General features: G+C 34.1%; 1 protein-coding gene across 3 annotated transcripts in view; it reads right to left on the bottom strand.

Annotated features, from left to right (window-relative positions):
- Positions 1-15097, bottom strand: part of LOC132703328 (uncharacterized) — a 331950-nt gene that overhangs the window by 213321 nt on the left and 103532 nt on the right. For all 3 annotated transcript variants that reach the window (XM_060672504.1, XM_060672505.1, XM_060672506.1), the window contains exon 3: positions 922-1032. In XM_060672504.1, the coding sequence (XP_060528487.1) occupies positions 922-1032 (111 nt within the window). The remainder of the gene's footprint in view (positions 1-921; positions 1033-15097) is intronic.

The raw sequence follows: 15097 nt of genomic DNA, 5'->3' as shown, positions 1-15097 counted from the left end.
CACTTGAGCGTGCCTGACCCACGCGTCCGTGGATCAGACCACTAGGTATACAGGGTTTCTCGAAAAAGTGGAAAAGCAAAAGATGTTTTGTATGAAAATATTGGGACCTCCATTATACCATTTTGCTTTTTCAAATCTATATACATCTAATATATAATTGTCATGTAAGTAATAGACACTTCGAGTAAATGTTGAAAGTAAAAACGGCAAAATAGCAGAAAATGTTTTCTCTCGTGTCTATTTTTGATGTCATTTGTAGATTTTTTTTAATTATCAGCAATACATGTAAAAAATATATTTCACGTGTTTGCCTCAATTTCCTTTGCGATTACCTCTTCTTTTTTAGAGGGTCGATTTTTATTGATAATATTCCAATAGATCTTAGCTGTATTTTCTTCGTCTTCAATTATTTTCTTATTGAGACTGCATTGACTACAGTGGTTGTAGCTTTTAATATTTCTTGTAAGATGTGCGTTGGGGTAGTCATAGTTAACAAGTCCCGTGTATGAGCTGGCCATAGAATAGGTGTATTGTGTCCCCGGCCAACCCACAGAATGGAGACGATTTCGTTTCAATAGAGGCATATATTTTTTCCAAAATAAAGTGTAGCAAAATATGTAACGGCACATCAGCAAATACATAGTGGTATTTGCTAATTGTCGTTTTTTAACTTTTAATTATTAATTAATGTATAAAAGCTCACAAATCCCAATTGTCATAAACAATACACAATTTACATAACCTTTACGTACAAGTAACGAGAATCTCGAAGTCTATGCAACGATTATTATTTCATTGTATATTTTATTAAATTGTTTACTAAAACTAAACAACAAAATTCTTCTTCTGATGCGAATTGAGGACTTAAAAAGCACAGTGAAAGAAAATGTATGTTCAAATTGATTCAACATGACGACTTACCCTATTCAGTTGCTTTGTCAGCTTATTGATAGTTTGTTTGTCCCGTAATTCACTCTTCTGTGCCGCCTCCAGCGCCATCTCCAGTTCCACGATGCGAGTTTCAAGAAACGACTGAATCAAAGAAGAAAATCCGAATTAAATAGCGAAAAGTTTAAAATTATTTTTTTTTAGGTAATATTTGTTTAGGTTTAAAAAAATTGAATAATGTCATGATTTAAGAAAGGAATATTCGTTATTTAATATTTATTTATATATGCCTAGGCATCGTTTTCATCGCCGTCAATATTTCTTTTTTTAATCTAATGATAATTTTTCCAAGAATCAGAGAAGAAATAAGCTTTATATGGTTCTTCTTTAATGTTCCCCGCTGCTACATTTTTTACGACATTAAAGAAGTAGTGGGTTCAGTAATGGCACATACTGGGCATACTTTAAAAGTGAAATGTTTTTCTGCGTTCAGGAGTGGGAAACACTTTGTTAAATATCCTGTAAACACCGTATACCACCCGTATTAAAGAATAACAAATAAACTTTGAAACGAACATGTTTTTCGAAAATATCAATTTTGTTGTGGTAGTTTTTATATATTTCATTTATTTATATTTATTAATTTATTTATATAACCGACTCCGAAAATCAAGCAATTACTATAAAGACATTGTCGTTAATATTTCGAGTTTGTGGAGCTACAAGCGGAATTTGCAATATATGATTTGAAAGGTAATTAAATAGACAATTCAGTACTAAAATTCAATCGAATCAGCGTATGAGATGTTTGACCCCAACAGAAGATGAAGATGAAAAAATCTGCCACATTTCCACAATTTACAAATATATAATCTGAAGGAAAAAAAATCAATTCAAATTCTCAATTGGTAACTCTCAAATGGTAAACGCTTCATAATATTATTTTGCAAACTTTTTGACGGACTCGTATTTGTCACCCATCAGAAGTATAAATAAGCCGCGATCAATATTTCTTACGAGAACAGATTATAAATCATTAGCTGACCAAACCAAAATCACCCACCGATCAGATCGAGCCGTCAAACCAGCCTTTATCGTCCAGGCACGAATAATGACCCATTCTTTACGGATACGTGTCGGGCTTCGAGTTTTTGATTGGTCGCAGCTCAACACAATATTCGCCAAGCTTATTTATTTAAATGGGATCATCGCTCACCACAAAGAACTCCCATTTAAAGAGGACAATAAATCGCAATCAGTTTTCGGAGATATTCGTATACACGGGCGCCATCAATAAACCCTAATTGAGATAACATCCCTTTGAGGGATCCCTTGACCGTTTAATAAATCAGAAGTTTTCAATCGCAGAAAGCCGTGGCCGACCGGCGATATAAGGAAACTAATGTTAAATGGAAACTAAATTCTTTCTGTCTCGGACAGATGTAATCAGATTAAACAGTGCGCGGATCTCGGTAGGATGAAATGAGAAAAAAAACAACGGACCGAGAAAAAAGCAACGACTCGTTCTTTATCGGTTTGCGACTGGCGGACGCTGGTGCCCCTTTTTAAAAAGTGTTTGTGCGGGGTGTTCCGTAAGGAATTCGCCAAAAAGCAATAATAGATTAAAGTTAAACATTAAAAATTAAAAATTTTATTTACGCATTTACCATTTACATTATCATTACAATATATTTTAACCTAAGAAAAATAGTAACACAAACACTTACAAACAACACTTACAGTTGCTAAACTACCAAGTTTTGATTAAAAACAATCTTCTTTACTTTGCAATTAAAACTACTGAGAGAGTCAGAAAATAAATCAATATGCTCGTTATTCGTGAGTAAAATATTTGTCAGCTTGCACATTCGATTAGAGTTAATTAATTAATTGTACATTTCAAATTAAAGGAAGTTTGGTGCTTATGGCGCATTCATTACAAACCGCTCTGTAAACAGGGTTCCTCAGGATAAGGTATTGATCCTTAAGGATGTAGTGCATAGGTTATTTAAGAACAATAAACAGTTTGTGTCCTACCGAGTGTCCCGAAACTGTCCTATTCTTTGTTCTATTATTAAAAACAAAAAGCGATATTGGAGTGCAATAGTTTTTCCAAATACGTGTATTCCATATCACCATATTGGGCGGTATTATTATGTTAATTTAATCAAAGATTTTATATTTTTATTCTTGTTGATGCTATTGTCCTTGAACTGTAGGTCAATAAACAAAGATTTAAAAGTTTTTTGTAACTTACCTGGCATTATTTAATTACTAGAAGCAAGAAGATTGCAATAATAATTGCGTTTGCAATTAGTGGCAATTGTAATCTAGTTGATATTTAGTGGTAACTCTTGCGGTAATTAGGGTTGATTTCTGATGTGGTAACGTAAACGTAATCCATTTTGTGCCAGTGGTAACCGTCCTGCTTCTAAAGCTGAACTGTCAAACTAGTCTTAGTATATTAAAATAATTCCGATTCCCCTTGGTAATATACAACATCTCCACTTTACGGCCCCCCCTTTTATTAAATCTCCATTGCAGCCGGTTTGAAGAGAGCAGCTAGCAGCGCGGCGCAATTGAAACCTTTTTATTGCCCAGAATGCAGGATGCCATTTTAATGTTTCACTTGTCAAGCAGATATAAAGTGAGGGGCTTGCTCCCGAATACTGCGGATTCCTGCTTAATAGCAGTTTTCGATTCAAGCCCGACCTAAACAGCGCCGAGATCAGAACAAATTTGCCTGGAAATATGCGCGGCGCGTCGCGAACCGTAGGGGAACCATTACAGCGCATTATTTTTGATAGGGATGACATTATAAGGGAACGCGAAAAATTTCATATGTGCCGAGTTTCTTTCGAGATGAAAAAAATCGAAATTACTGTTATTTCTGCATGAGAAAATTCTTGCCGAGACTTAATACGCGATAGTTATTTTGCGGTCGGTAATCGGACCTCGCTCAACAACTGTGAAGAGAATGACCGGAGTTTGCGGTTACATGTTTACGTCTTAAACACCGCAGTTAAACGTGGCGTGTGGTATCGTTGACAGATATACGAAAGGACAAATGGAGAGTAGGAGGCAATAATAACAAGTAAGTATGATAAATTGATAAACTCCAGAATATTGCTGTGGATGAGGAAAATTGGTAATATCAAAGACATTAACTGCTCCATCAGTCTGCTCCTAAACTTCGAATAACTAGGGAACAAGTAAATCTATGGACGGGCGAGGGGTCATGCAAGTTTCAGCTTCCGTATTTTTGATTTTCTCTTGCTAAGAAGAGCCTGATGACAAAATCGCGAATCGAATGATCTTTTCCACATGTACCAAATTTTAGTCTATAACCTAAACTCAAATGTAACATCACTTTTTGATTGCCGCTGGAATTTTTTTAATAATCCTTCGGGATTTCACAAAGGAAAAACAGGACATATTATTCAAGACGAAGAGGTACCTACAGATCCTATAATTTTTTCACTACAGTGTAAGGGCTAGTTGACAGTTTAGTTAATACCTTATGAACACATGTAGTTGATATAATGAATTCGTAACGATATGAAGATACTTACCTCAACGACAGCCTTTCTACGCATCCTTTAAATCTCTATTTTTGCCTAAAGCTATATTTTTAAATCATAAAATAAGAAACGGTGCGACGCAATGATAATTTGGGCGTTCATCCTCTTTTGTGGAATACTTCTCTTCAACACTCTCATTCGATTATTGGGGGCGTTCTTTAACAAAATTTGCCTCATATAATAAATGATGTCAAAAGAAGCGTGGAAACAGCTAAGAAGATTCCAAATTAATTGCAATGTTGCAATTCTTGTACGAAAATTTCGCATTGCCTAATCAACAACAATATTTAGTTAAGAAATGTGAAATTTTTACGGTGATTCGAGAAATTTCTTGTGAAGTTTCAATAGAAACAATAGAAAATAAATATATTTTCGGGAATGACTAATTCCCAAACTTATCAGATACCTAAGGTAAATTCTAGTTAGTGCCAAAAGGTCAAAGGGGTTCTAAACTTCAATTGTTTTTATCTACTTCAATTTACAGTAGGCAGTTGTCTTATTAAGTTGTTGTTATTAAGTATAGGCATTTTTAATTTCAGTTCGGTTTTTAAGAAAATCCCTTTGCGAATATCAAAATATTTCAGTCAGTTTAAATTGGATTCAGCTAAACCAAGTCTAATATTGGTTAAACAGGACTTTCAAAAAACGCATTAACGAATCCAAAAACTAATCTTATTACACCATACATTAACACTTTTTATACAACAATTAACACCTACTTTTTAAGTTAAGGCGATGAATAAACTGAAACACTAAAATTTGTTGCTTTAAGTTTAATTATAATTAGATTGAATACAAGACCAATTACCACCATTAACGATTTAATGTCAATTTATGTATTTATAGAGATCTTAATAATGTAATTTTTTTATTATCATACTTTTTAACTGAACGATTTGTTCTCATCCACTTATCTTTTATATTATTGTATATTATACACTTCACAACATTTTTGCCATTTTTTTATATATTGCCTGGCTATGTTGTCAATTTTTGTTAAGGATATTTTGTTTTCATCTTAAAATCCGAACTAATCACTTACTTAATATATATACATTAAAACATAGCAATTTATTAGTAAGGCTTTGGCAACGTATTGAGGAAAGAAAATCTAACAACAAGGATGACTGAAAATTCAATATTGGCAAAGCAGAAAGTCGAAGTTATAGCTAGCTAAAATTAGAAAATTCTTGGGTGTTCCACTTTATCTGCCATTCAGTTCATAAATCCATCGAAATTTCAAATCATATGCTCATTTATTTAAAGAATGAGTTCCAACTTTTGCCGGTATATGATGTTGACAGGCAAAGATACTAAAATCAATAGAAACTCAAAAGTTTCAGCTATGTAATTTAAATCCAACAGTATATGAAGAAAATTTCTTTACGGAGATGGAAATACCTTAAATTGTGAAATCCTGCTAGCGGCACACACAGTAATTAACTGTGGGTACCTGGGAAGTTCAAAGCGACAATTTCTTTGCGACGTCCTCAGTCGAAACGCAATTATTTCCGCCGACGCTATCGCACACCGTACTTTCCTTTTTTCATGAAAAATTCCGTATAATTACTTTTTCGAGAGACCGCCCTGCATCCAAAAAGTTTACGTTAATTAATAAAAAAAACATTGTTCCTTATACATTTTAATAACCTGGTCGTTCTGCGAAAGTCCCTTTTCGAAGCATCGAAGCTTCCGAAAAAGCCTTGAAAAGGATCAATCAAATGCGATTCTAATTTAAGCTTTCGCTCAGACTTTATCAGTTTTTTCCGGCTGAGTTATTTTTATGAAAAGGGGGCGACACCATGTAAGATTCTATTGAAAACTCGATTCCAATAAATCTTCTGACAAAATGGATCCAGTCTCATATAGAGAGAAGAGTTCGACAATGGATTTGATAAAATATCCGGTTATGTGAGCGATTTTATGTTCGCCATTTTGAGAAATCTAGTTTTGGCAGTTTCAAATTTACTGGCCGATGTAAAAGCTGATTGTGTGTTTGGACGATCGAAGCTAATTGCAATTCGAAGTGTCGTGCAAAAACGCGTTGCTCGATTCTGAAATTTAGGCGACGCGCTTAGTAATAACTTTTTAATTGCGTATGCACCGTTATTTCAGCTAATAACAACATAGCGGCAGCGCTAACATCGTTTACGTAGTTTATCTCGCTGTAAACCGACCACCGGTTTTAATTTTTTAGAAGGATAACCATGTACCCAAAGCGCGAACATAAAATCCATTTTTGCAATCATGTACGGCATGTGTTCAAAAAGTAAGGCGACTTTTATAATTGGGCGGCCTATGTACACTCGATCTTCGATATTTTTTTTGTTATGTTGGTACACGTCTCTATAAAAGATCTTCACAGTTTAAGTCAGTTTACATGTTTACTTTTTTTTGTGAGACAGAAGCGTTAGACGTGTTTTGTGTGCTCTACGATGTTCTGTTTTCAAAAGAAAATGGAACAAAAAAGTTGCCTAAAATTTTCTGTACAAAATGGAATACAGTGCTGCAAAACACTTGAAATGTTGACAACGGAATGTGGTGAATCTTTTGTGAGCAAAGGTTTATAGGTGGTTCAAAATGTTCAAAGAAGATGGTCGAGAAGACAAACCTCGCTTTGGACGCCCCAGTACGTCAGTAACTGATGAAAGCGTTGAATAAGTGAAACAAGTGGTGTTGAAAATCACTATTAGAGAAGTGGTTGAAGACGCCGGCATCTCTATTGGCTTGTGCCATGCAATTTTTTCCGAAATTTTGGGCATAAAACGTGTAGCAGCAATTTTTTTTCCGATTTGAACAAAAGGACCGGAGTATCGCTCAAGAGATGTTAACGAAGTCAATGATGACCCTGATATGCTCAAAAAGGTCATAACTAGCGAGGAATCATGGGTATATGGTCATCACGCCGAGCCCAAAGCCCAGTCGTCCCAATGGAAGAAAACCCAGAATCACCAAGACCGAAAACAGTTCAGTCAAATGTCAAGGTTTTGCTTACTGTTTTCTTTGATTATGGTGGCGTAGTATATTAAAAGTTCTTACCACGTACGGTTGTACTGAAGTTATGCGCCGTGTACGAGAAGAAATACGAAGAAAACATCCGGTGCTCACCCATCGTTGCTCAACCACCATATTCACCAGATATGGCCCCCTGCGACTTTCTCCTGTTCCCAAAACTCAAGAAACCCAACAAAAATTATCTTTTTGGTGCAGTTAACCATAGTGTTTGGATTTTCAAAAAATAAATTCTTCTTACCAAATACAGGGAATGTTTCAATACACTGGTAGTCTAAAATATTTCTTCTTTTGATATATTTCTCACTTTTAACATGAAAATTTTGAATTTGTTCTTAGTTTAACTCTAACTTGTAACTTCTAGCGGCTCATAACCTTTTGTACGACCCTTATCAGAAATCGTTAAGAGCAACCGCTTTCAAAATATTTTGGTTCAAAGTAAGTATTTTTTAAATAGTTTAGCAATTCTAATAAAGAGAGAAAATAGCGTAATAGTAGGTGTATTCTACTATATGTTTGGTTTTTGCAAAAAGAACATCCGATTTGAAAGGGCCGCCATTTTTTTTAATTGTGTTTTTCGTGTGCTCACAATTTTTTAGAGATGAAGGGAATTTTTACCTCAATGTCTTTGATGATAAGCAAAATTGCAGAATACATGGATATGAAACCCCAAGAGTGATTCAAGCACGAGAAATGTGTAACGGTTTGGTAATAGTTGGACGAAGAAGGGAATGTTAGTGGAGTTCCCTACCGAGCAATGCTCACTGCTTTCCTGTGGCTTCAATTGGATCAAATGGACGTTGGTTCTTTGGTTCCAACAGCATCCAACCCATCTCAATGCAGTAGAGCAAGTCTAGCGTTACATTAGGTCACAAGTCTACGAGAATAAATCCCTAAATTGTATCAAACTCAAATAAAATTCGTTGTGAATGTGATGTTGGAGAGTAATTACGAAGATCCTCTCAAACGAATGGTGAGATTTTTTGCTTTTTAAAAAAAAATAAATTATTATTATTAATAAATTGATCAATCACCTACTACTCTACTTTACGTTAATTCAACTTTTTTACAAACATATAATACAGGGTACAAAACGCCATGAGTTTTTGAAAGTAAAATAAAAAATATTTAAGTAGCGCCCCCTACAAGTAAGTCCACCAAGTACCAATTTTTCGCAGAACGAATTAAAATAAAACTTTTACACCCTATATCTCGAAAACGAAGCATTTTAGACAACACGTTTAGAAGAACTCAGGAATCATCTTCCGAGAATCAGGAAACAAAACGAATTGATGTAACCATATTGTTATCGTTTCAACAAATAAAGAAACGGCATTAGTCTTAATTGAATTTTTCGACCAGCCATAGTCCCACAGGTGATCTAATTCACAAAAGGAGGAGCTACTACTTCTATTTCGTTATGTTTTTGCTTTTTTTATTTAGGCAGTGTCAAACGTGCAATTAATAGCAAAGAATGTGTTGCAAATAAATCGTGTCACATGCTTTATCACGAGTGTAAATACCTTCCCTAACTGGGGAGACTTACGCGCAGAACTCTTGAAAACTAAATTAAAAAAGGGGGAAGGCCACGTAATATGGGAACGGCAATTTACTAAGATGAAAAGAGTGGAATAATGGGATGAAGAAATTCTATTACTTGCTCAGATATTGAACAATTTGTGTCAACAGGGCACAAGTTTTTTTCGGACCCCCTAATGGATCGTAGACCATTTCTCTCAACCGTTTCTTTTGTAACGCACTTGAATGGAAAACAATGGGTTTGAAGCATGACAGGGATTTATGTATCCGTTTTTAGTGCGAAACAATGTAATTGAAACATAGAGATGTGGGTTAAGCAATTTGTAGTGGCGTCGCTTATTTGTGGCGTGACAAGTTGAGCATAATGCGCAGTAATTTAGTGTCAATAAGTTAATTGAAGTGGGGAGGCAATAACTTGATGAAAATCCATTTATCAAAATAAATAAGAACTAAAAGTTCAGATTTTCACGAAATTATATATTATGACATGACAATTGTTTCGACAACACCGTGTCTTTTTCCAATGTTGTCGAAACAATTGTCATGTCAAAATATATAATTTCGTGAAAATCTGAACTTTTAGTTCTTATTTATTTCAATAAGTTAATTACTAATAGGTATCAATCATATTTGTTGTGTATCAAAAATAACATTTTTGGTCCGAAACACAGTAATAGCGAAAACTCTTGACTGCTTGACATTAAAGAAAAGGTTTTTCAGTTCGCCAGAACTATTAATAGACTAATAGGAGCTTATTCGTAAGAAAATATTGTAAGAATTTTGAAAGTAACTTAACTGACGGCGATTCAGTTTTCAGATTTTGCAATATCTGCGCTTTTGAATAAAAAATTATGACCAACCAACTTACTAAACATAATAACAAGGTTGAATTTTCCCCCAAACCTTAGTGTTGCATTAAGGATATTGTTGAGTATACCAATACCTGTTGCAAGTAGGGAAAGGATTTTCTCTAAGCTGAAATTAATAAAGAACTTTTTACATTCTACAACCACACAAGATTAGTCCTATGGGAATTTGAACATGAAATTACTGATCCAAATAGATATGGTAAAAAAATGTTGTGTTTTAATACAAAACATTAATAGCAAATGCATTTTTTAACATTTCGTTGCCAAGCATACTTTAATTTTTAGTATTTCGTTTCACCAGAGTGCTTATTTTGAGAATTCTTTCAAATATATTACAATTAAACCATATAATTTTTTATTTAATGTAATAGTTCTTATGCAAGAAGTGTGGTAAACTCGTAACGTAAAAATTTTACCAAATGTGTTGCATACTAAAATTTTTCTACGACACTTAGTTTTTGGGTACATTTTCGCGAAACAATACGAATACATTCACTGACATGACCGTCAGGCATGCGGTAAAATCTTCGAAAACTTCCGATTGCTCCCAAACGCCTGTGGTAATATCTCGGAAATGTCCGAAGTGGCTTGGATCCGCGGGACAAGAAACTCATGTGGTAAAGTGATGCTTGCCGCACGCCAGGTGTATAATTAGTTATTTTACAGAACAGCGCAGAAAAAATTACTTTTAAGAATCGCCTGATAAGGATACGGAGCGGCTGTATCACGATAACGGTAATGTAAAAATTTTGGATAAACGAATTGGGGATGTAGGCAAGAGGCAGGGAAACGACGTTAGACAGCTCATTTTGCTTTTAGATTTTTTTTATAATATTCTATAAAATGAGAGCAAAAGGCCAATGTATTTTTCGATAGTTATATTTTGACACTCTTGAATCGTGTAACCTGTTTAAATGACCTAAAATGTCCGCCAATCTTGTAGTACCAAACTATAAACTTGACGACGTCGTCATAAAAATATAAATGAAATTTTTGCAAAGAAGTAACACTACCATTTTCTTCAAAATCATTATAAATTGACAACATTTTTGGAGAACACCGTTTGGCGGTATCATTTTTCGAATATGTTTTCACTGTTTTCAAGTACAGTGTCTTGTGTTTACATTTGTTTGGATTTTGAGAGTGATTTCCTTTCACTGATTCTTTTTTTCTTTGAGCAGCTATATAACCCTATAATTCAACTCCTCCATATTAAATATCGAATAAGATTTAAACGTTGAATTAATTTAAGAAAATGAAATAATTGACTCTAAGATTTCAAAAAGAGTGAAGAATGCCTTATTTTTCTTATGAATATCTAATTTTAAATTGTTTGTGTTCTGCCGCATTTTGCAACACAGTTTGCCATTGACTCTGTTTTTACATGTATTCAAGCGTTTTATAGATATAACCCAAACCTAGTATTTTTTAAATTAAACTCGCAAAATTATTCCCACCCGAAGAAAATCGAGAAAATATAGAAAGTTAAATTTTCAATTTTTGCCTGAAAACCCCAAAATACGCGACACATGATCTTGGGTTTAGTAAATTATTAGAACTCTTTTAGGAAGAATTTAATAACATGAAGACAGATTTCTTTTTTTCACTTGTTTTCGAGATCACCACCAATATTGAAACCTTCATATGGTGGCCATATTATTGGACTGAGGCTACAATGTTTTTACTTGATGCATTTATCATCATTCTCAAAAGTAAAATTTATTTTTATTAGTAGTTTTGACAGTTCATTGATCGCATGTACATAATATTAAATTTATTGTTTATCCAATATAGAAAAGTCAATAATGTAAAAAATTTCAAGCAAAATTTTTTTAACAATTACATTGCAATCATTAGAGTAATAATTCAAATTTTTAAAATGTAAGTCCATAATTGATATATATTGTTGATATAGTAATATTTGCAATAATTGCAAAAGATTTTCATAGTAATAGCCATTATTTCTAAGCGTACGTAAAATGCTCTTACTGTGGAACTCAACACATTGTTGAGTACATCTGGTATGATGATTTGAAATGTTTCTAAAACTAGTTCTTCTGTTTGAAAATTGCGTTATTGCAAATAGTTTTTCATGGACCCCCAAAAATCAGGCCAGAAATTATGAGCGTCATCTTGTTAAAACCAAACATTGTTGACTTTCGCTAGCGGTAAGTTACTATTAATCAAACCATTCCGTCAAGTCATGGCAAAAGTGGATTTTGAAAATTCCGTAGTTTGTTACCTATTTTCATCATAAAATCATATTTTTGTACTCCCGTCTGTAAAATGCCCAATTACACACCATCTAACTTGCGGGAAGCGTTACTTTACCACGTCAGTTTCGTTTCCCACGGATCTGAGCCACTTCGGACATTTCCGAGATGTTACCGCACAGGTTTGGAAGCAATCGGATGTTTTCGGAGATATTTCCCACGGCTTGACTTGTGGTGTTCGTTAATTCTGACGGTCATGTCAGTGAATGGATTCGTGTTGTTCGGCAAAAATTCACTCAAAAACTAACGGTTGTAGAAAGAGTATAGTATGTAACACGTTCGATAAACTTTTTAAGTCAAACGTGAGTCAAATGCCGTTTACCGCACTTGTTGCATAATATTACTATTTATTAACCATATTATCGTCATCTCGGTATTTTCTGGTGTACCGCTCTCCACCTAATGTCGTCAGGCCTTAGTTCTTGACAGATTTTAATTTTGTATGGGCGACAGTGTTGTAGATTTTGGCGTTCCACTTGTTTTCAACCGAAATTGTAGAGTCCCCGATTACAGCTAACATATAATGTTGATTGGTTTATGTCTTTCAGTAACTTTTTTTTTAATGAGCCATACTAACATTGGCACTTACATACTACACACAATATCGCAAGGCCAAAAAAGCACCAACACGCCTCGAAGTACGCGTGCCCAGCTTCTGGAGAATTACTATGGCATAAAATGCAACAATATGTCGAAATTATTCTCTAAATTATATAAAAATTGTTAATTATTCTAAGATAAATTTAATAAAATATTAATAATAATAATAATAATAATAATCTTTATTGTCTAACAGATTAACATCTATTTAGAAGACAATTTCATCATGAGAACTCTAACTATAATTATAATAAGTAGTCAACTATCTACACTCCAGCAAAGTAATAGTGAAACATACAATCCATTACAATATGTCAAATTTACACTTAATTAACTGTGGCAGTTCCCTAGCCGGGTAGAAACCATTTAAATGAAAGTGAAGAAATTTCAGAAACTTTCTCTGTACGCTTTCAATTTGAGTGATGTACTTGCCAAATATTGGTTGCCACACCTTTGAACCGTATTGTAGTTTCGAGCGCACATAACTATAGTATAACAGTTTTAAAGTATGTTCCCTTGCAAAATCTCTAGAGTTTCTCACTATTTCTCTCACAGGCTTTATCGACATGATTTCTGAAGGAGAGTTTTGCCTCAAACGTTACACCCAGATCTTTGAAGTTATCGCATTTTCTTAATAATACTTGATCCAGATGGTAATTAAAAGTTATAGTGTCAGTTTTGTTTGAAAATGTCATTGCGAAACATTTATCTGTATTCAGGAGTAGGTTATTAGAAGCACACCAAGAACCAATAATCTCCAAGTCATTCTGCAGAGAGACACAGTCGAATAAAGTAAGCTATAGCAAACGTCTGTTCATTATATTCTAAATTTTCATATTCTAAAAAAGATAACGTAGAAAGATTATGATGTAAATTCGATAATGCTACTTTCTGCCCTTGTTTGGCGGTCGAATTACGACATTATATATTTATCTATCTATTTATCTTGTCTGCTTATAGGATTTTTTTTTCTCCGATTTGTAGTCCTTATTTTTATCGAGATACTACAGCTTCGTATCATATTCTGCACAACCTGTATAATACGTAAGTATTACTATTCAATGAATATTTTTCAAGTCGTTATACTGCTTCGATTCTCAAAAAACATCTTTGATTTACTACGATCACCGCGGACTATAAATTATAAGATTTAGTTTCTGCCTTCCTTAAGCAAACCGGCGGCAGTCCGCTATAGGTAGGAATACGATTTAATAGCTAAAGTTGAACGTTTTAGTTATGATTTATGTGGCCCGCGAAATATTGTCTCCAGACCGTTTTCCGACACATTAAACACTGAAACAGAAGTTATTCGGGGAACTTTTCAACTAAATTTAACTTATTTTGCTACCTGCTGTGCGCAGTATTTAACGAATGTCTGGCATACTTCTATGGGTCTAACTAGTTGAGAAGTTGTTGTTATCACGGAGATTTTGAGTAATACCGAAAATATTCTTGTCGCGTTTATCGGGAATAATCCGCAAATAGGCATTTGTACAGTATAAGGTTAAAAATGATCTACTGCGGCAAACATCAAATGATTTATATGGCTTGATCTGACATTTTACTTTCTAATGCACTTTACGATACAAAGAGTGATGCACCGCAGCCCGAGTGCAATATTTTCGTATTCTAATTTGTATCAGTATGCCAGCAAAGCAGTACTATCTCGTTGTTGGCAACCATTGTCCATCCAGAAGATTCTTAAAGTTCGTCTTTAGTTGTTAATTTTGGATAGTGACTTCTAATGGCTTTTTCTATATGTTTTATATCGATTGGGTGCTCCCATTGGTTATTGGGCATATGGATTCCTAAATAAATATTCTTTCATTATGGATATGACAATATACCCACGACACGTTTACACCGTTTTTATTACTTATTAACAACCACACCCTAATCGCAAAATTAATGTTGACGCCCATTTCAGTTTCTTTAAACGTGTTGAAAACATTTATTATAATGTTATATAATCTAACATAAATTATTGTCATTACATTATTATGTTAGTTTATTATCAAACATGACCAAAACTAACGAATTGATCCTTTCCGCCGACTGTTAACCAATCGTACCGAAAAGATCATACACAAAACTAGTGAGTTTAAAGTATTAGGTAAACACATTTTACATGTTCCGAAATTCCCGGGAATACATTGTGATCAAAACTTACTATCCCGAAGGCGACGTGTGGTAAATAAATACTTCACCATTAAGCGCTATCCGAAAAAAAAAATCTTCCATAACGCTATGTGTACAATCTAATCCCGACATCGTAATCCTAAAAGCAGATAAAGGAAATGCTACGGTGGTCATGAACACAAATGAATATCAGGAA

Source organism: Cylas formicarius, unplaced genomic scaffold (assembly GCF_029955315.1).
Source record: "Cylas formicarius isolate icCylForm1 unplaced genomic scaffold, icCylForm1.1 PGA_scaffold_6__28_contigs__length_40554024, whole genome shotgun sequence".
Taxonomy (NCBI): Eukaryota; Metazoa; Arthropoda; class Insecta; order Coleoptera; family Brentidae; genus Cylas; species Cylas formicarius.
The sequence above is the reverse complement of the archived record's forward strand: the minus strand, read 5'-3'. Positions and strand labels throughout refer to the sequence as shown.